We start from the raw sequence: 21,674 nt of genomic DNA, 5'->3' as shown, positions 1-21,674 counted from the left end.
AAGCAGCCACGCAGTGGTAACAGGCTGACAGTCTGAGCTGCAGTTTTACCTCATTTGCCTCATGCAGCTGAATCTGGGGAAACAAGTCTGTGGCTCCTCCTGTGTTGTTCACATCACCAAGCTAAAGGGCACCCGTGCCTCAAGCAGCGGCAGGAGGGAGCAGGACCGCTCAGGGCCAGCCTCCTGTGGACACAGCCACACGCTCCGGCTCCCCCCGCACCCCCGGCCAAGATGGGGAGCCCGGTCAGAACTGTGAGCCGCAGCTTTCTCAGGGTCTCTGCTTCAACGTGGCCACCGAGGAAGACTGAGAGCCCTGGGCCTGCATGCAGGGCTGGACAAGAACAGGAAAACGCACGCTGTGCGAAAGGACCCCGGCCTGCGCATGTAGAAAGGATGCTGGAGAGCATCAGCTCTTCCCGCCTCCTCGGCGAGGAAAAACCCACAAAATCAGACCTCCTACAGTCTCTTGACGTTAATCGATACACTTCCAGAGCTTGTAGGAGCCAGCAGGCTGTTGTGCATTGCATTCCATCCCTACTTGCTTTGTATCTGACAGGAAACATACTAGGTCAAAGGTATCTGATTAGGAAAGAAGACCTCAATCAAAGAATGCTACTGAATTTTAAACCGGTTCAGATACAGAGAGAAAACTACTCAAAATGAGGCAGCACTATTAGGGTGAGTCATCAGAAATTGCTGCTACTCAGCCTTTTGAACACAGAATCATTTCTTTCAGTTACCCCGGTACTTATCAGATGCTGCCAGCGACAGTGGGCTTCCCAGGGCCTCCTGGGTGAGAAGGCCGTCGCGTAACGCCAGAGAAAGGAACCAGCCGGGAAACACTGAGGACTCACCTAGCCTACCAAGTGCTAAATACAGCGCCTAACAAGTGTTCGCCACAACCGAGCTAAGACTGAGGTCTAAGTTACCTTAGTTTCAAGTGCACACACCACGCTCCACCACCCCGTCTGTGAAACAACGGCCGCAGCAACTCCAGTGAGCGTCCTTTCGGTCACAGAGCGAGCTCTGAAGACCTCACCCATTCGCATGTTAGCGTGACCAATCAGTCGGCAGGCTACAATCGCATCCCCAGGACGCAGGTTGATGCCTGTGAGTGCCCCCCACCCACCCACCCCACCTCTCACCTCCAACAAGCAGGAGCTGTCGTCTGTCTCCGAGAGCGCACTGTTTCATGTGAAATCATACCGTGTGTGTCTCTTTCACTTCGCACGGTCTACCCTCAAGACCCACTCACACTGTCGCAAACGGCGAGGTTTGCGTCTTTTTACGGCTGAGTAATATTCCACTCTGTGTGTACATCTAAGGGTGCTTCCTTTTTATGCTACTGCAGGGGCCCAGGCCAGACGGAAACCTGTACTGACGCTGGGTTCATTCGAGCTGGCACCCCCACTCAGGCGCTGGCACACAGAGACCCAGGAATCGACTGCTGGACGATGACTGAACCAGGCATTTCTGCGCTAACCACACAAATGGGAGTGGTGACCAGACCAAGAGTCCCTGAGAGGATCTAAGGGAACCATTCCATTACTCTGAATAAATTATTATTTATTAATAGTAGTGAATGATTGATCCCATAACATTTCTAGTTCTGAAATTCGATTCCTACTGTGAACTTTTGAAATTGGGCTATTTTACTTCTACCTGGCTTTAGATTTATAAAGAGCTGCAAAGACAGTACGAGTTCCCTGAGTGCCCCTGCCCAGTGGCCCAAAGCCAACATCCCACAGGACGCTGGCACCCCTGTTAAAACTAAGAGACCAACGTTGGTGCAAGAGCACTCGCTGACTGACTCCAGACTTCACTCGGGTCCCTGAGCCTGCCCGCTGTCACCCCACACCGCCCTCACTCATGTCGCCCTGTCTCCCAGCTGTCTCAGCTTCTTGACACTTTGAACAGTAACAACCAGGATGCTGTAGGTGACTCCTTAAGCTGGGCTTGACTTGTTCGTTTTCCCGGTACGGTGTTTTTTGAAAGGTGCCTCTGGCGCTACCAAGATCAACGAGACTAATTGTATTTTTTTGCTTTTTAGGGCCGCACCAGCGGCATATGGAGATTCCCAGGCTAGGGGTCGAATTGGAGTTACAGCTGCCGGCCTGCGCCAGAGCCACAGCCACACAGGATCTGAGTCGAGGCTGCGACCTACAACCACAGCTCACGGCAACACCAAATCTTTAACCCACTGAGCGAGGCCAGGGATCAAACCCACAACCGCCTGGTTCCTAGTCGGATTCATTTCCAGCGCGCCACAGCGGGAACTCCAAAGAGACAAATTTTAAATGTCTCACAAAATGCCTTAATCATCGGGCACGAGCATCCTGATCCTGTTTGCCATCAATCAATCACAGCTTAAGTTCCACCAAATACAATAACCTTTCAACGATCTTCTAGAAATCTAGATAGGAAGGAAACAGGCATATAAAACAAAATGGCCTTTGGAAAAGCAAATATTAACTGGCTGAGCCATTCTACAGACCTAGTCTGGGAGAAATAAGAAGCTGCTGTGAATTTCTTGTTAGCTGAAGCTTCACTGGCAATAGCTTTGAAGAAGGGACTGTCTGAGTGCAACCAAATCCGCACAGCATCTGTCACACGCCGGCTGGGCATGCGCTGCACCCACGCCAACCGCCTGATGGCAGTCGGTGCAACGCTGGAGGAATTTACCGAAAAGGTGAACAGTCTCTGGAAGGAGGATATGAACCAATGACGAAGCTATTTAAGAAGCCAAGGACACCCGAGCTGTTTTACACGGTTAGACTGATTTCCTTCGTATTAGACAGCGTGTGGAAATGAAACACTAAATGAACCTGTACCCAAGCAACAGCGGCTAAAACTCAATTCTATTCTCCCTACTTGCATCAAAGTCAGCAGCAACCACCTTCCTTCCCAGAAAACACACTGCGGTTGGCTTGGTTTGTGAGGGTTTCTCAAGCTCCCAAGGCCCCTTTCTTCCCCACCTCTCCGGGGCATGCTCACCTCCGCGCTCGGGGCTGACCACCGCCCAGCCCGTTTAGCTCTTCCTGACTCAGGCGTTTTGCTTTCAATCTGTCCTCCACGCTGCTGTCAGACTTACACATCCAAAGTCCAAAAGGTGGCCATGCCCTCCCCTGCCGTGAAACCTCCAGGGCCCCAACACACTCTCGTTTGCATCCTGACGTCCACACGAGCGGCTGTCCGCAGTGACCCCGTGCCTGAGCTCTGGTCACGGGGCTGAGCTGACTGCCGGCTGGAGCTCACGACAACAGCACAAGCACATGGGAGTCGGCGGCAAGGCCAAGGCCCGTCAGGATGATCCTCAAGGACAGGCTGCAAGCCTCCTGGAGGGGACAAGCCCTGTGCAGGAACAGGAGGTTTCTGGAGTGGCCGCAGGGCAGGGCGGGCTGCCCAGGGAAACCAGGTGCTCCAGCTTCCCGATGCTTCCGTCTTGTGAGAGCGTGTCTCCTCCCACCCTAGAAAGCTTGCACGGCGCTCTTACAGGTGTTCATTCATTTCTTCATGAAGCGAGATTTACTCCTGTCACTGTGTGCCCAGAATTACGCTAAACACCAGGTCTAGAGCAGGGACTGCGGCAGATGTTATCTCTGTCCTCGGGGTCTTAGATACAGAGGAAGCAGGCAGACAGATCCCCGACGAGGAAACATCTATGCAATTGCAATCTGATTAAGTAAAATGGCCAAGCACGTCTCTCCCTCCCGCTTAGGGAGGCAGGGAGTGGGCATCTCCATAGCCGTCCAGGGCGCTTGGGGTGCCCTGTGTGCCGTGGGAAGAGCCTTTAAGTGCTGGATAATTTCTTGAACTCCCAAACGACAGCAGACATGGCTCCTGGGATAACTGCTGATCTCCACAGAGCTCTGAGGAGGCTCCGCAGAAATTCGGAGGCCACCACGGGACTCATATTTGAGCACTGCTGAGAGTGTGGCCGAGCCGTCTTCACACACGTTCCTGCGGCTAAGTGTACACGGGGCCGCACTTGCTGGGCGTTTCCCCCGCCCCGGGCTGCAGGCTCCGGGTCAAACCCTGTCGGCGCGTTCGTGGTGACCAAGGGGAAGGTGCCCTGAGGCAATCTGGCGGGACCTGCGCTGCGTGTTCCCCTCGTGTGCCTCAACCGGGGGTGGAGGGGGGGTGGCGGGTGGGACGGTCTTCCATTCGGCTGCTCCCGTGCCAAACACAACCGCGCTGTGACCGGGGAGCACAGACACGCTGATCTGCGAAACAGCCACACCGACCCTGCGAAACAGTGTTGTCCTCACTGTGGAAATAAGAAATCAGGCCCGAAGCCAAGGAAACGGCAGAGCTCAGCTCAGCTGGACTCTGTCTTGACCGAGTCTGTGTGCTCACACCGCACTGGACGTGCTGCGGCCGGGCTGGAAGCGCCCAGCCCCGCGTGCTCCTGGCGCTCTCCCGTGGGAGCTGCAGGCAGACATGGGGCCTGGGGCCCGCACACGTTACCAACGAGGAGGAGGAGGAGGAGGAGGAGGCGGCGCGTCCGGCAGCTGAAACAAGGGGGACAGGCCAAGCGAGTGTCCACGTGCACACGCGTGATTCAGCTCTGGCGACCTTCCCGCACTGCTGCTTTACTCCTGGGAGCAAGATCCCGAGACGAGCGGATTTGGGGGCGAGGCCCCCTGTGAATGCAACATCCCTGGCTGAGAACACTCATAGCCGTGGCTTCCGGGGGAAAGCGAAACTTCTAAGACTCTACTTGCTGTTAACATGACTACTTGCCATCAGAATAACTGCCTTTTACAGCACAACTTAGATGTACAGCAGAAACCCACGTACCACGGGGGAGGCAGCTGCCCAGGGCAGCCACTTGATTACAGTAAAGCAGACTCTAATTACCTTGACAGAATCCAGTAAACTCCTAGGAAAAAATCGCTTCAAACCAACATCTTTTCTGAAATAAAAAAAAAAAAAGCGCATTAACAATTAACACTACCAAATCAATGAACACAATGACACTGTTGCAAGAACATAAAAGCAGCTGAAATCATTTATCCTCAATGCATTATTCTAGAAGGAAGTATAATAAAGCTCAATTTACCAGCATTGCCATGGAACAGGTGGGACAAATAATTTTCTAGATATGTGCAGAAAACATCAATACAAGTTGGTTTAGGTAGACTTTTTTTTTTAAACCTTTATTATTGCAACCCCTCGAAAATACTGCCTCTTTGGAAATTACCACATGAAAATAAATTGTTCTTTTTTAAACACTGTTTGAAGGTTAACCTCAATTTTAACCAAGTAATGCTATATTTGCAGAGAAAGTAGACTAGCCTGATTAGGAAAAGATTTAGGATATTCCAGGGAAGGTAAAATATATTAGATTATTCCTAAAAGTGGACTATTTTTTAAAATAAACTTTTTTGACTAACATTAATCAATATTATCATCTTAGCTTCACACAGGAAGCAAAATAAAAAGACAAACTAAATTGATTTGCCTAAGGTAAAAAAGCTGAATGTGTACAAATGTTGGAAATCCCAGTGATTTTTTTTTTTTTTTTTTTGGATCAGGCTGCAAAGTCAATCATTAATAACTAGAGCCTCAAAACATTCTGGCCAAGAAGAGATGGAAAGAACGGCTCCTTATTTTCCACGTACTGGGCACCAAGTGGCTTTCTGGCCACTAGATGGCGACGTGCACCCGTGAGAGGAGATGAAGCCTCCAAACTGCAGATCAGGAGACCCGTGGGAAAAATACAGAAGGACCAAGAAGAGTGAGATACAGGTATCGTCTCAGGACTACATAAAAAATAAACCGAATACAAATTATAGAAAAAGAATAACGCAGGGGTGACTTCTTTACCCATAACTGTAAGCAGGTATTACAAACAAAACCACAGAAAACATGTCGGCGTTTATAAGGCTGACTGACCCTCTATCCAACACTTCAGTTTCCTCCTCTACGTTCTAGTTGTACCTAAAGTGAGCTCCTTGCTGAACCCGGGTCTCAGCTCTCAGGTTCTTTTTCATTCTACGATGATGATGGCGACACTGAAAATCCCTCCTCAGCTCCTACGACACCTGCTTTCTGGTTTCACTTACTGGCAAACTCGCATAACCCCAGGTTTCCCATTTACTTTTCTAACCTCTCTCAGACACGAAGAGGGAAGTGTGTCCCCCACATGTCTTCCCTTCCTGGTTGACTCCTAAAAAGACAGGGACTTTGCATTTTAAGGATCTGGGTGCTAACTGCTATGGGAAGTAGCAAAATAAGCCCAGGAAAGATAAACCAACACTCCAGAATCTTTAAGGCATTATTCCTGAGCATTTTCTTCCTGGCTTTTCTTTTCAGGCAACTTTTCCATAACAAAAAGAACTTAATTTCAGACAGAGGAGCTCGGGACTGGAATCCCAGCTTTGCCACAGGCTGGCTCTGCCTACTGACCTAACAATGCCTGTAAACCTCAGGTTACCTATTTGCAGCATGGGAATGCTAGTGCCCACTGCACTGAGTGGTGCTGAGGACGAGTAAGAATGTGCCAAGCCCCTGCGACTCTCAGCAGGCAGTTCCCTTCCCCTGGAGACCTCACGGACGCCCCATCTGCGCGGTGAGAGCTCGGTCTACATGCCTGACCAGCGCTGCTTTGAGCGGAGCGGGGGAGGGAGGACACAGGCTGGAAGGCAGGTGGGAGGGAGGCGGGGGGACGAGATGGTGGGAGGGTGGGCGGCGGAGACTCAGGAGATGCTCTGGATGCAGGGCCAGCAGTGCTCAAAGGCGGCGGGGAGGCTGCCTCCCAGGACACCTGTTTCAGCCGTGGGTTTGAGGGGGCTGCCCGTGACCTCCTGGGGGGGGGGGTCTCAAGCACATTCTCAGCAGCCTCACGGGCTAGCATCCTGGCCGGGGCCGACAAAGCACTGCATCCACCTGGAAAGCTGTGACAGCCCCGCTGGGTTAAAGCAATGGAGCTGGGACTTTAGGCCCCCGGACTCTCCAGGGCTCAGGGCTGCGGCTGAGGGCTCCTCAGTAAGGGGAGGAGGGGACAGTCACACAGTTCCTGGGGATGCTCAGAGATGGGGCAGCATCGAGGCAGTGCATCTGGCAGGAGGGTCAGACCAGGAGCCTGTGGAGCAGGGACCCCATATAACTCCTCTTCCAACATTTCTCTGAGATTCCCATCATTCTGATTCGAAGCTTCAGAGAAAACAAGCCTGTGCTCGGCGACTTCCCCATACCCAGCGCTGCCTCAGACACAGGAGGGTCACTGCCTCGTGGCCCTTCCTCAGGTGAGACACTGACACAACCAGCAGTGGGGCAGCGTGCCCGGCACCAAGAGCCAACACCCTCTCAAAGCCCAGAAATTTCCTGAGATCTGGGGTGTCTGGGCCTTAGAGTTATGTTTGGGATCAACTTTAAACCAGAATTTCCTCTGAGACATTTACTTTACCTCTGTCCTTCAAATGAAATGTTCGGACCATGCTGGCTGATGCAGCCTTCCTGCTCCTGGCTTCTGCTAACCCTCAGAGCCCTGCCTCCTCTGCGTGGTCCAGGTAAGGCGGCACTGCGCCCTGCACCAGGGCGGGAAGCGCCTGCCCTGTGGTCCTGGCTGTCCCACAAGCTCCCTGCCCTCCAGGCTCCCCCCACCACCAAGTCTCTAGAACACTCCCTGGCACAGCCAGATACCCCAGCCTGTGGCCTCGTCCTGCACATGGGATTTCATGCCTATGAGCCCCTAACACAGCAGCCTCTTGGAGGCTGGGGTCGCTTAATTTACACATATTATGCTCATGATAAGGGAATTCTCACGTCAAGGATAAACTTATTTTTCCTTTGGCCCTACTTGTGAGAAGATTCAGACCTTGTCTGCGGGCTGTAACGAGTATTTGAGGACAGTTTAAAGCCCAGGCACACCAGCAACCAGAACTGACCTTGGCCATCCCTGCAAATACACATTTGCACACAGTCACCTATCCTGCCTCACCCCAAACTCTCGAGAATTGAGTATCTTTAAAGAATACCACCAAAATGATACCTTAAGCTTCTTAAAACCAAAAGACGTTAAAATCCTGGAAACTGCAATGGAAACTGCTCTCTGCATCTGAACGACATGCCCCCCTTCACCCTGAGTGGCGACGAGCTGTCTTCTGGCCTCGTACAGCACGTGCTGCGCCCTCCTCTCCTGGAGCGAGGGGTGGCCTTGCGCCAGTGTTCCGGCCCATGGCCCTGGCAGGGAAAACAGCACCTGCACGTGCGTGTCCTTGAAGAGGTTGGGGGAGAGACAGAAGGTCGCCTCTTCCTCCATCCGACCCTACCAGGTGGCATGCCACGGCTGCTGGCTGGCGGGATTCAGGCCTGGTGCCCTGGTGAGGGGGACTTGTTCTGCAGGACAGAGGGATTACCTCCTGTCTTAGGTAAGCGAGGGCAGTCAGTCCGTGCCGGGGCTGTCAGCATCCCCTTCACTGACGGATCACTACAGGCAGCTAAGGAAAGCGCTAGATCACTACTGACACGTAGGATGCAAGCTGCGTGGAGGCGTCAGTAAGTCAGAGGAACAGCAGGGTGAGACAGCCCAGTACCCTAAAGTCACTGTCAGATAGTGGCACGAAGCAGCTGGTAAGAAAGGCTTGAAGAAATAAGCGGCACGAGCACAACGTGAGCAAGAGGTTCCCGGTGGTGAGGCGCAGGTTACACCCAAGAAATGCAATTTCTGGAAGTGAGAAATACACGTGGCCAAGTGAAAAACTGAATGAACGGGCTGTCAGCGGAAGACACTACTTAAAAGGGAATTGAAGATGGAGAAGACAAATCTCAAGAACTCTCTCACACACACTGCCGCAGAGAGCGAGCGGAGATAGGTACCAAAGCCGAAAAAATACCTAGTTGACAATTAGAGGGATAATGGCATATACCTTCTGAATGAAAAACATGAATCTAAGGAAGCCGTCTTGTTCCAAACTGGATTTATAAAAAAGAAATCCACGCCTAAGACGTGGTGAGACTAGAAAAGACCAAAACGAAGGAGATTCTTCAACGTGCGGAGTGGGTGCAACCTCCTTGTGCTGACTGGTGGGAGGGAAATGACCTGCATTAGTCCGCAGACGGGGTCTCAGCACAAGCCAGGACTGCCATCTCTGACCTCGATGCGACTCAAGCTAAAAGCTCACTTGAAAGAAAAACTCTAAAAACACCTACACATTTGGAAACACAAAAATAGACATAAATCCACAAAAGCTTTAGAACAAACTCTCAGGTTTTGAAACTCAAAACCAAAACGAAAATAACTGACATTATGTTAGAAAGAAAAACTTCCATGTGTGGAAGAGCTATAGTCATGGTTAAAACAAACTGGGAAAGAACATGAAGAACAAATATTCTAAAAGCCAAGGGTTACTGTGGCAAAGATCTACCAATACGAACAAGGAGAACATAATGGAAAACTGACGGAAAGTACACTTTACAAAAGGAATGTAAATGGCCCCTCCAGAGGGGAAGGTGTTTAATATCAACAGTAATCAAACTAATGTAAATAAAACAAATTATTATTTGTTGTTTATCAGACAGGCCAAAAAACCAAAACAAAACCACCCCAAAATGGTGACATTCGCTTATATTGTCATTAACTGAATGTCTGCCTTTGGTGCCTGGTTAAACATAATTTCATACAGCAATTTGACAGAATAATAGGCTAATATGTATTCATATTTAGTCCCGAGGAAACATCTCTTCAGCACAAGGAGGAATAACAAAGCAGGCTGCAGGTATAGAAGCATTAGCCTCGTACTAAACCGGGTACGGCATCGTGTGCACACCGGTCTCTTAAAGGCGGGAAAGGGAGCTACGTGGTTATTTATTAAGACTCTGACGGCGACAGGGTAGTTTCAATCTGCTCCGGCTAGAATGTGTTACTACCCTTGTAAACACAGAAATTAAACAGCTATTTGTAAAGGGCTCAAGAGGAACACAGGAGCCCTGACGTTCTCGGATAAGCAACCGTCCGGGTAACACTCTGATGACAGCCACAGTTTGGTTTAGTCCTGACTGACAAGCCCTCCTCTGCAGAGGCCGCAGTGGCAACCCGGGCGGCGCCCACCCGGTGCCGGCACCGCACCGAGGCTTGACGTGGACCCTCTTAACTCCCCACCCCAAGCCAGTACGTGTGCATCTCCCAGACGCGGGAGTGGACGCCCAGGGCGCTACTGACCCAAGGACAGCAGAAGAAGAGCCGGCCAGGGGCGCTGCAGCCCGCCGCCAGAGCCCACCCTAGCGCCCCACTTCCCACCCCGAGACGGGCATGAACCCCCACGCGTTCCGAATCACGGAGAGCACAATGAGGGGGAGAGCACAGCACTCCAGCCAGACGGTACAGCAAAGGGAGCTCGGTGCCACCCTGGAACTGGACGTCACCCGTGCCGTCCCCGCGTTTCCTTAACCATCCTGTTGGCTCAGAGATCTCCCACAAACAATAACCAGCGCACAACAGCAGGTAACTCCACTCTCATCAGCATCAGTGTCCTCTAAGAAGGCGTCGCGTTTACAGACTCAGGCTGCTCTGCTCTGGACTCCGCACTGGCCCAACTTTATACCTCGCCCACGCTCTCTGTCCCCGGCCCAAGGAAACTGCAGTCCTGAAGACACTGACGAACGGCCCAGGAGGCCTCTCTCCCGTCTACCCTCCCGTCCCCTCGATGTCTGTGATTTCTGGAAATAAGCCAAATTCACACCAACTCGAATGCAATTTTTGAGTCTCATTTCAAACAAATCTTAAACTTCCTTCCTCTCTCCAGAAATAATTTACCACCCACCTGATGGATACTTGCTTCTTTTTAACTGACTTTTCCTGCTGCTGAAAACACGTCAATACACTCTCTATGGAGATTTCCATCAGGCACCTGTTCTCCTGTGACACGCCAGGCTCTCACTGGGGCCTCTCACGGAGACAGGGTGGAACACAACCCACACTCTTCCTGCTCCCAGTGCCCCGGGGGCAACTCCAGAATCCAAGCCGCTGACCTGGCCCCTTCTCAGCTTCACACAGTGACTCCCCTTTCCAGGTCATCTCTAACTACCTGCTGGCTTCTTCCTCAATTCTCTCATCATTAGAAAAAAGCAAAAAAACAACAAACAAACAAACAAAACACTGAGATCAACCTTTTTAAAAAAAGAAGTGAAAAATTTTATGAGAGCCAAATTTGAACTTTGAGGCTTGTAAGCCGGGAAGACCATCTCAGAAAGCTCTAGGGACTGTTCCCGAGACAAACTTCTTATGTTAGTGTAGTTTCAGGTTTACAGCAAAGCTGCAAAGGCAGCACAGGCGGGCCCTGAACACCCTGGTGGCTTTCCCTGCAGTTCCACGGTGCGGCTGGCGCGGCCACGGCATCGTGCAGACACATCAACACTGACAGACCCTACGCTCGGCTCAGTCCCATCAGTGTTTCCCTAAGGCGGCGTTTCTGTCTCACGGGATCCAATTTCATCATCACAGCTCCTGGGTTTCCTCTTGGCCCTGTGAGTTCCTCAGACTTCCCCGAGCCTGAGGTTTTCCCTGTTTTTGAAGATCTTGGCAGTTTTCAACAGTACTGGTCTGGTAATTAATCGAATGTCCCCTCGGCATTTGGGACTGGCACAGGCACATCATCGTATATGGAATGACCAGCCAGCGGGGACCTGCTGTGCGGCAGAGGGAACGTTACCCAATATTCTGTGTCACCCTAAATGGGAAAAGAATCTGAAATCTGGATCCCTTTGCTGTGCAGCAGAAACTATCACAACGTTGTAAATCAACTACATTTCAATAAAACTTTAGAAAATGAAAAAATAAATCAAAAAAGATTTGCATGTGCTACACACACACTCACAGTCCCCTGAACCGGGCATCGTCTGTTTTTCTCACGGTAAAACTGGGATTTTAGGCTTTTGGAAGGAGACCACAGAGGTAAGGTGTCCTCCTCAACAGGCCGCCTCCAGGGGACACGCCCATGCCAACGTACCTCGTCACTGCTGACGCTGACCCTGCCCGCCTGCCTGAGGTCCACCTGTCCGATTTCTCCACCGTCAAGTTCCTTACTCCCTACAGACCAAGCACAGCCCATCCTTCGCAGGTGCGATTTTATGACCTGCCTCCCCCAGGCTCCATCTATAGAGATTACCTGGAATTCCTGTGCCCAGGAGATAGATCGCTTCCCACACATTTGTTCTTCAACTATTTACATGAGCACAGGCCCATGGATATTGATTTCCTGCTCTGGGCTACAACCTGTCATCTGTTGCTCAGATGTCCCATTTTCGGTCAATGGGAGCGCCTTCCGTTGGCTCCTGTGACGCTTCCGTTTTGTTAGCACTTGCTCCTTCCTTGCACTACGGGGTGCTCCAGGTGCAGCTAGGTTCCCCCCAGGCCCTCCCCTGGGGCCAGGGGTCTGGGATCCTTTTACTGAAGAATGATAGCGGGAACCAAGATCTAGGCACTGGGTGCCGTCGGAGATCTTTTCAGCTGCCGGTACTCTGGCTCCCCGGGCGGGAGCCCCTACCCCACAACTCTGGAGTCCATCTCCCCGGGAACCACCCTGGACATGACGTACCGCCCCACGCCCTCCAGAAGCTTCCGCTTTAGCTCTCCGTCTATGATTTTTTACAACTCTGCTCACTGCCCGAGTCTTCCTTCCAGCTGGATGCTTCCTGAGGGTGAAAGCTCGCGTTACTCATTCCTGAATCTCCAGCACTTATGGGCCAAGGACTCAGCAGATGCTCAATGATATGTGTTAAACGAACAAATGAATAAAGAAATAAATGCATAAAGGATTGGGTATTCAAACAGCCAAACAGCAAAAGCTATTCCTATTTTTCAAAAACCTTCATTTGAAATGAGATCAGATCCAGCAGTCCCCTGAGACAACACCGTCAGTGATTCCCCTGATTCTAGTAATTTGTGTTTTAAGCAGTAGGGAGAGTCTTTCAGGCTAAAGCATGCTGCAAATTTCAAACAAAAATCGAAACCACAGTGAATGTTAGTTGTGGGTTTTTAAAACATCATTAATGGTATTATTTCTATGCCATCAACTGAAGGACAGGGAAAAATCTAGCTAAAGTAATTCTGCCTGAGATATCTCAGTTCATCACTAAATTTCTTCATTCAACTCCAACCAACTCCATTTTTGTCCTTATTTAATCTGTTAAGAGGCACAAAATATGTGACAGATGTGTCCACAAATACACAACCACAAATACTCAGTGAGGGCCTTAGACTCTGCGCCTGTCACGAACCTCATACTTCACTAACATACCAAGTTCAGAATTCAGGCGAGGAATTTGCACACTGAAACAAGACAGACCACCCAGGTTACTGAGTCGCTTGGCACAACCTGGCACAAAGGAGGCTCAGGTAACCGCACAAACAACATTCATGTCCACCACCACCAGTTCTTATTTCAAATGGTTTCGTCACCAATTCCCCAAACTCCCCCGTAAACTCTTGTTTTCAAAGTAGGGGGATATTACACTTTCACGGTGTGACCCTGGTTAGTTGACATGGAAAGTCTAAAAAAAAAAATTCAAAGCCATGTCAAGTCTCTATTATAGCAGAGAACGTACGGACGAGCTTTCACTTGAGTGCAGCAACATCTTCCAAAGAGCATAAGAAGCTTAGCACTGAGGGGGCCAGAAGAAGTAAGTGTTGGCAAAAATTGCTCCATGGCTAATGAAGGTAAAACTGGAAATAATATCCACAGTCTTTTGCTGGATTAATTATCAACAGATTAAGTGTAGAATTTATAGCCTCCTAGGACATAAGCCCCACTGTGTCCTATACCCATTCACAACAATCTAATACAACAGTCTGACATACATTAATTTCACTAGTGGAAAACTGCTCTGTTACTCGAAATTTTCTCATGCGTGAGTGTATTTCCCACAGTTCCATTGTTCTTTAACTAACGGGGGAAAAAAAACCTTAATAAACTTATAAAGAAACTATAACAATTCTACAGTTCAATATAAATTTAGAAATGAAACTCCACCTCGATATGGACAAATCTACAAAGTTATTATTTATGTGTTAACATGCCAAAGACACTGTTACCTTTAAGACACGTATCAACAGCTTGCCATGTTTCCTAAAACGGTGTCATCAAGAATCCTCTTCTTAATAAAACTTCCCTCTCCCAGACAAAAAAGTTTTAGAAATGGCAGTGTTGCAGATCTGATGTTAAACTTTAGGTAAAGACGAACTAAGGCGCCTACAGGTGGAAGAGCGCAGCTCTGAGTGCTGCCGGGAAAGCCCAGACACGCCGTACTTACTCCAGAACTTCGTAGTTAGACTTCTTCTCCAGGGCGTTGCCCCGCATCTCCCAGTATGAGCGCCTGGAATCAGAGAAGATATAAACTTACACACGTACGGGAACGTCCGCGCTACTAAATGGCTAAAAACTGTGTGTGTGCGTGGGCACACATGTGGGGGTGGGGGGATATCTAACAACACTGCAGCTCAGCCACAAACATGCCAATCGACTGCGAAGGAAGAGCCAGTTTCTTTGGCGGCGTTATTCCGACAGCCTACGGCAGGTTAGGTCAGCGCAGACCATGTCTCCGCTGAACCACCTCATCTTCCCTTCGGATGAGAAGCAAGTCTGGCTCTTTGCAAAATGAGAAAGGAGACGCCAGCTGTAAACGGGACGAGCGGCCTTGGCTGCGTGTACTCAGTCTCCTCCTGAGAGACAGCAGCGCACACAGCAGGGGAGCGCCAGGGACGCCCGGGAAGGCTCGCCCGTTCCTGAGCAAACTGCATGGCACCTGCAGCAGAACCACCACAGGGCCAGTCCAGGTAACAGGTGCCAGGTCTGGAGAGAAAGGCTGCCTCCTCACCGAGAGTGCACACTCAGAATGCTACCGTGGGGTCCAAGCTACATGTCCACACAGTCTCAGACCTTCCTGGGGCCAAGTCCTTTCTCTAGAAACCTGCCACGGTGGTGGGGTGCCCTCTGCAGGGACAGTTATCCCGCAAAACGACAAAGCCTGGCTTGAGCCGCTTTGGAACACAGAAATTACCAACCATCTGGGGTAATTTCACAGGAGGATGGACAGTCAACAAGATCTTTCTCAACCTGTAATAATATTAATACTGGCTTGACTTTTTAAATGTGTCTGACTTTTTCTCTGGAAAATACTAGATTCTGAAGGAGCAAAATTTTAAAGGGGCAAAAAGATCATTTAATTTGTTCTCCTGTTTTCTATTCATGTGGGAGAGACAAGTGGAGAGATGACTGTTTTGTGGCGCTTTTCCTCAGAGTGAAAAATCAGTGACATCAAACACAGGAGGAGCAGGGATCAGCATAACGTGTGGGTGGAGGGGCACGGAGGGGCACGGAGGGCATCACGTGGAAGCTGGCGCTTCGGACTCCTCTTCCAGGTCCTGTATCACAGCCCCGCTTGCAGTACGAAGAGAGTCTCCGAGGACTCCCACCGTGAGGCAGAGCTAACCCTCTGACTGCAGAGGCTCGGGTGTGGATTCAATTCCTGGCCCAGAACAGTGGGTTACGGAGCCAGGGTTGCAAATGCAGTGTAGGTTATAGCTGCGGCTCGGATTCAATCCCTGGCCCTAAAACTTCCATATATGCCATGGGTGCAGCCACAACATTAAAAAAAAAAAAGAAGAAGAAGAAGAAGAGTTGGGTTCCCGTTGTGGCTCAGTGTTAAGAACCCGACACTGTCCGTGAGGATGCAGATTCAATTCCCAGCCTCGCTCAGTGGGTTAAGAATCCGGCGTTGCCATGAGTTGTGGTGCAGGTCGAAGACGTGGCTCTGATTTGACCCCTAGCCTGGGAACTTCTATATGCCACAGGTGTGGCTATAAAAAGGAAAAGAAAATGAAAAAAAAAAGTGTCTGGAGTTCCCGTCGTGGCGCAGTGGTTAACGAATCCGACTAGGAACCATGAGGTTGCAGGTTCGATCCCTGGCCTTGCTCAGTGGGTTAAGGATCCGGCGTTGCCATGAGCTGTGGTGTAGGTGGCAGACACGGCTCAGATCCCGCATTGCTGTGGCTCTGGCGTAGGCCGGCGGCTACGGCTCTGATTCGACCCCTAGCCTGGGAACCTCCATATCCCGAGGGTGCGGCCCTAGAAAAGACAAAACAAAAACAAAAACAAAGCCAGACTGCAAACCTTTAAAAAAAAAAAAGGGCCTGCGTACGTGTCCCCTGTGAACGCTGTGAAGGGCATGGACGGGGACTCCCAGTGAGAGATGGCTTTCGTTACTGGGCTATGTGGGTAAGGCTGAAACCATTTTAATGAAGAGTTGAGAGTTACACTTAACGATGATTCGCTCTTTGCAGGAACTGTCACTTAATAGCCTTAGGTACTATGAAAAACAGTGATCTCGGGGGAAAATTATTTCTAACCGTTTTGAGTATACACGATCACATTTTAGCTAATTTAACCAACTCATTTAAACTAGCAGCCCAGGAGAAATTTTAAGTAAAATTATACCTGACAAAAGTAAAATATTCTTCTATTCAATGTTTAAAATGGGTAGCATAGAAGATGACATATGATAAGTGGTAAAAAAAAAAAAAGTTATCAGAAATAAGAAATCCATTCTCAGGGAGTTCCTGTCGTGGCTCAGCAGTAACAAACTCGACTAGTACCCACGAGGATGTGGGTTCGATCCCTGGCCTTCTTCAGTGGGTTAAGGATCTAGCGTGAGCTGTGGTGTAGGTTGCAGACTCGTCTTGGATCCCACGTTGCTGTGGCTGTGTCACAGGCTGAAAGCCGCAGCTCCAATTTGACCCCTAGCCTGGGAACTTCCATATGCCACAGGTGTGGCCCTTAAAAGACCAAAAAAAAAAGAAAGAAATAGAAATCCATTGTCAGTTTTCACCCTCTGCTCTAAAGCTGTACAGTGCAACATGGCAGTCACTGGGCAGGTGTGGCTATTTATGCTCAAATTCAAACCACTGAGCTCCCTGAAGTAGTCAGTGTCCACCTCAGCCAGTGGCCTAAACACCGTCAAAGGAGCTCCGTCTCAGACCTGCCTACATGCTAATGCTTCTATAAATCATTCCATTCTAACTCTAATGAAATACCATTTTAAAAGATCTAAAATTAGCAATGTCAACTTAATTCAGATTAAGTCTCAAAATTTAATCAAGTTTCAGTCAGTATTTGATTGATAATCTTGATGAGAAAAAAAACAGACAAACCTAGAAAAGGTAATGGAAAAAGCGAATGCATAAAGACCTCAGCATCTAGGTATCTGACCTCAGCATCTAGGTATCTCCCCCCTTACCGTATCTCCAGACAACCCAGCTTCAAAGCAATGTCCTGGTCCACTTGGTCAGCGATCTCTAACATATAATCACTCTTCACCTACAACACAAAGGAACGGGGAGAACAGCAGCGTTTTAGGAGAACATTCAACAAATGCCTACCGAGTGCTGTTTACACACTTACATGCTGTGTCAATCACTACGCTAAGCCTGCAGAGAAAAATGAGTAACACTGGAGAGCACAGAATGAAACAGTCTTCTGGAGTTCCCGTCGGGGCTCAGTGGTTAAGGAACCTGACTAGCATTCATGAGGACGCAGGTTCGGTCCCTGGCTTCGGTCAGAGGGTTAAGGATCCAGTGTTGCCATGAGCGGTGGTGTAGGTCACAGACACGGCTCGGATCCAGCACTGCTGTGTCTGTGGTGTAGGCCAGTGGCTACAGCTCCGAGTGGACCCCCAGCCTGGGAACCTCCATATGCCGCGGGTGAGGCCCTCAAAAGAGAAAAGACCAAAATAAATAAATAAATAAATAAAACAGCCTTCCTCTAAGAAGAATTCATCTAAGAGCACTCGAGCACCATCTGAGGCACAATAATGTCAAGCTGCCTTCTACCCATCGCGTGTCGTCAAAGAGAAGACGACGGGAAGTCTTCATTTCCACACAAATGTGCAGTGGACATACTTTCTGAACTCAAACTACAGTCCTGGCAGCATTTTCCGGAGCTCAATTAATGCAAGGGTATTTCAAAATCCATTTAGTCCTTCAACTGAATTGCTTCCCCCTAACCTTTGACTCTAAGTGATTAATTGGCAAAGTGAAAGCTGCTTGAAGTCTTCCGTCAAGAGAAGGATCTAACAGAGTCCTACAAACGCCTTCCAGGCAATGGTCAGGCTCCACTGAAGCAGCCAAGGAACAGGTGTCAGGAACTGAGCGCTCTTATCAGAGCTGAAACGCGCAGAGCCTCACGGATTAGCACTAGGAGGTCAACCTCTGCCACGGACTTTGAAGACAGGGACACTCATTCGGAACCTCAGTTAGGGAAACGCTAGTTCTTCCCCCAAGAAGGAGCTCCGTTCTTCTCACTGGCAGACCTGGATGACAAACACTGTACTCCATCATTACGTCATGAGTTTGACCAACACAAAACTCGGAAAGTGCCTTGTCTCCCAGGAGTATTTCACGATACCGACCATTTTGCCTCCTGATCCTCAACCCTCATCACTGCTCTCTAGCCCTTCACAGAAAAAGCGTGTTGACCTCTGCCCTTGGAAAAAACCCCAAAGATCCTGTTCTTCAGCTACTGCTACTGCACCAGATGGTCACTTGCTCAAAAGACTTCTACTGCCCGGTTAATGACTCTGTCCACCTCATGGGGACGTTTTATCACTACAACCTTCCCTTTCAAAGACCCCCAACTCCCTTTATCTCTTTATTTTAACTGCCTGGCAAAATGAACAGACACCAAAACCAACCACCCACCCCCTTCTCCATGCTCACTGCTGAGCAACTGGAGATGTGACATAGGCTTTGCTTTAAATTCACGATGACAAATCTCAAACGGTCACCTGAAACTGCTTGGAAACGCAGCAATGCCTGCCTGGGAAGCTTGCCAGCACAATGACTCGCACTTTCTCCAGTCAACCTGTTACATCTCCTCCTTGGAGAGCACAGAGAGTCTTCAGATGGGAACGCCCAGAACCTGTAAGCCGACAAGCACGAGAACTCACTGCGCTCACGACAGGAGCGGGGACCACTAGTTCTGGCCTCAACGCCACTTCCTCTGAAACCTTTGCTCTGCCTTCTGCAGCAGCAGCTACACCAAGGTGGTTACTAAAGACTGACTGAAGAGTGAGCAAATGAACGAATGAGAAAAGTCCAACTGGGGTTTGGATGACTCTGTGTGCAAATGTTATTTTCCACACAACACAAGTATTAGTAATTTCTATTTCTTACATACAGTAGGCATATAAGACGGATTCAACAGAACTGAATTCTTCAGCCCACTAAATTAAGCAAAAAGCTTTGCTTCCGGAATCATTTTGTCTACAATTCGACTGGCTCTTTCTTCTATATAGCAAAAAATAAATCTAAATTTAAAAACTTTCTGCATCATAAGTAGGTTTATTACTGAACCCAAAAATGAAGAGATAAAGTCTGTATTTATACGAGTTAGAGAAGTACTACAGCTGTTCTGACTGAAACATTCAATGGATCTTAGTTTGGTATAGACTTCAATGCAACCACAGCAGAATATCAATTACATGTTGAAGAAAATTCATCATTACAAACTTATCTTAGGATTAATTACTATAATTTTTAAATACTATTCAAAGGTAGGAAAATGTAATCACGTGTTTTACTTACTCATCAAAACAACTCAAATTCATATTGGTTGCAAATATGAAAAAAAGGGAAAACAAAATTTGACAACCCTTCTGGAAGAAGCCATCTGCCCTCACCCAGCCCTGCGGCAGCTGCCCTCTGCGAGGCTGGAAAACCGCCCCCTGGAGGCCCCGCGCTCCTCCCGGTCACCCGGGCTCCCGAGCTGGCGTTCCCTGAACCCACTGCACTTGTCACATCCTGACGCTGTGCTCATGCAACTTTCTTTAGGACTTGGGGTTTTTAACACCCAGTGTTCATTCTTTTTTTTAAATAAAACATTTCTTGACTTTCATCTCTTAACTTCCAGCAGAAGTCACTACTTTCACTTGTGAGATGAATGCAATTTATTGAATATTAAAGTGTGTGTATGTATAGATATCTAGTTGCTTAAATATATTCAGCGCCACGCCAGATGTATAATAACTCTCATGTAATCTTCAAATCATCACCGTGAGTCGGACACTACTATAAACCCCAATTTATAACCTTAGGAAAAAATCTCAGAGAATGAAGACAGCAGAGGAACGGGCTATTGCCTCTGAGGCTAAGTATGATGCTGTTTCAGACACATTACCTACGGTCTGTGTTGTAACTCTTCAAGACAGGCTTTAGCCCTGTTTACCTAAGGTCGCGCAGCAAGAGTTAAAGCTAAAACCTGATCCACGGACCCGCCAGCTCCGACTGTGGGTGTATCTACACCTGCTAGTGAACTCTTCGAAAGGGTAGACACTCTCTACAAGAAGGAAGGTTCATGACAAGTGAGGGCCACATCCCAAAGCCTGGGATCCCCAGGACCTAACAGCCTGGCTTCACGGGCATTTCCTAGTTTGCCACTCTACTGCGCGCTGTGCTCTCTGTTTAGACCATGGATTCCTACCGTTTCTTAACTCCAAGTCCAGCAAGTTTGCAAGTCTTTTCAGAAAAGACCTCTGAAGGTTGTTTTCTGTTTAATTACATTAGTTTCCATGTTGATTTCAATTTCCTACTTAAAAAATAGGAGGTTATCTGGAGTTCCCTAGTGGCACAGAGGGTTAAGGATCTGGCACTGTCCCTGCTGTGGTGTGGGTTCAATCCCTGCCCCGGGAACTTTAACATGCTGCGGGAACAGCCAAAAAATAAATAAATAAATAAAAGATATTAAAAAAAAAAAAAAGAAAAAATGGACTTCCTTCTGTAGGCAAGCATTACATTTATACTCATGAGTTTTTCATCTTATTCTCCAAGAGAATTAAAGCACAGCTTTTAATAAAAGCACTCACATCTCTAATAAAAAGTACTATCTCAAATTACTTCATAATTTATTCCACAGGCCAAGGCAATGCTTTGGCTGCCACACGAGATTCTTTTCTGAATACTAGCAGCTACACAGATTTATCAAGAAGGCCTGAAAGCCCGTGGTCTGAGTGTAAAGAAGATGGGACTCGGGCGTCCCTATGGGCTCAGCGCATTAAAAACTTGCCACAGCATCCGTGAGGATGCAGGTTAGATCCCTGGCCTTGCTCAGAAGGTGAAGGAGCTGGTGCTGCCACAAGCGGCAGGGTGGGCCACAGATGCCACTCAGACCTGGCGCTGCTGTGGCTGTGGTGTAGGCCTCCACTGCCGCTCCAATTCAACCCCTAGCCCGGGAGCTTCCATATGCCACAGGGGTTGCTGTAAAAATAGAAATAAAAAAAGCAAAGAAAAAGAAGTGGCTGAGGGCAGACAGGTGTGTACATTAGCATTTATATATTTCACTTGAGTGATTCTGGGCAGTGAGTCAAGCTGGATCAACTGTCAAGCACGCCTCCCTGAGTTTTGTCAGATCAGAGCGGAGTATTTGTATACAGAAGGAACTCAATGGCAGCTCCCAATTAAAACAAGCTCCCCAATCTTCCTCTTGTACAGTTAAGCTACACAAATATATAAAGACTTATGCTGAGTCATATGCTTTTCCCACAAGTCAGTAGGTCACTCTACACATATTTACCGAATGTCTACCACGTGCCAGGTAGAGGAGAGAACAGAACTTGTATAAGGAAGGTACAGAGACAGAACGGTGGGTAAATTATGATTTGAAAATGACTGCTCTGATGTTAGG

General features: G+C 48.9%; 1 protein-coding gene across 50 annotated transcripts in view; it reads right to left on the bottom strand.

Moving 5' to 3' along the window:
- PTK2 (protein tyrosine kinase 2) overlaps nt 1-21,674 on the bottom strand; it is a 240,104-nt gene that overhangs the window by 107,258 nt on the left and 111,172 nt on the right. For all 50 annotated transcript variants that reach the window (XM_085020772.1, XM_085020777.1, XM_085020781.1 and 47 more), the window contains 3 exon segments: nt 17,236-17,315; nt 14,254-14,316; nt 4,861-4,915 (listed from right to left, as the gene is read on the bottom strand). In XM_085020772.1, the coding sequence (XP_084876898.1) occupies nt 4,861-4,915; nt 14,254-14,316; nt 17,236-17,315 (198 nt within the window).

This window comes from Sus scrofa, chromosome 4 (assembly GCF_054392235.1).
Source record: "Sus scrofa isolate SSC_HxYL_T2T_F1_AM1 chromosome 4, Sscrofa_HxYL_maternal_Yorkshire_Landrace_v2.0, whole genome shotgun sequence".
NCBI classification, from domain to species: Eukaryota; Metazoa; Chordata; class Mammalia; order Artiodactyla; family Suidae; genus Sus; species Sus scrofa.
The sequence above is the reverse complement of the archived record's forward strand: the minus strand, read 5'-3'. Positions and strand labels throughout refer to the sequence as shown.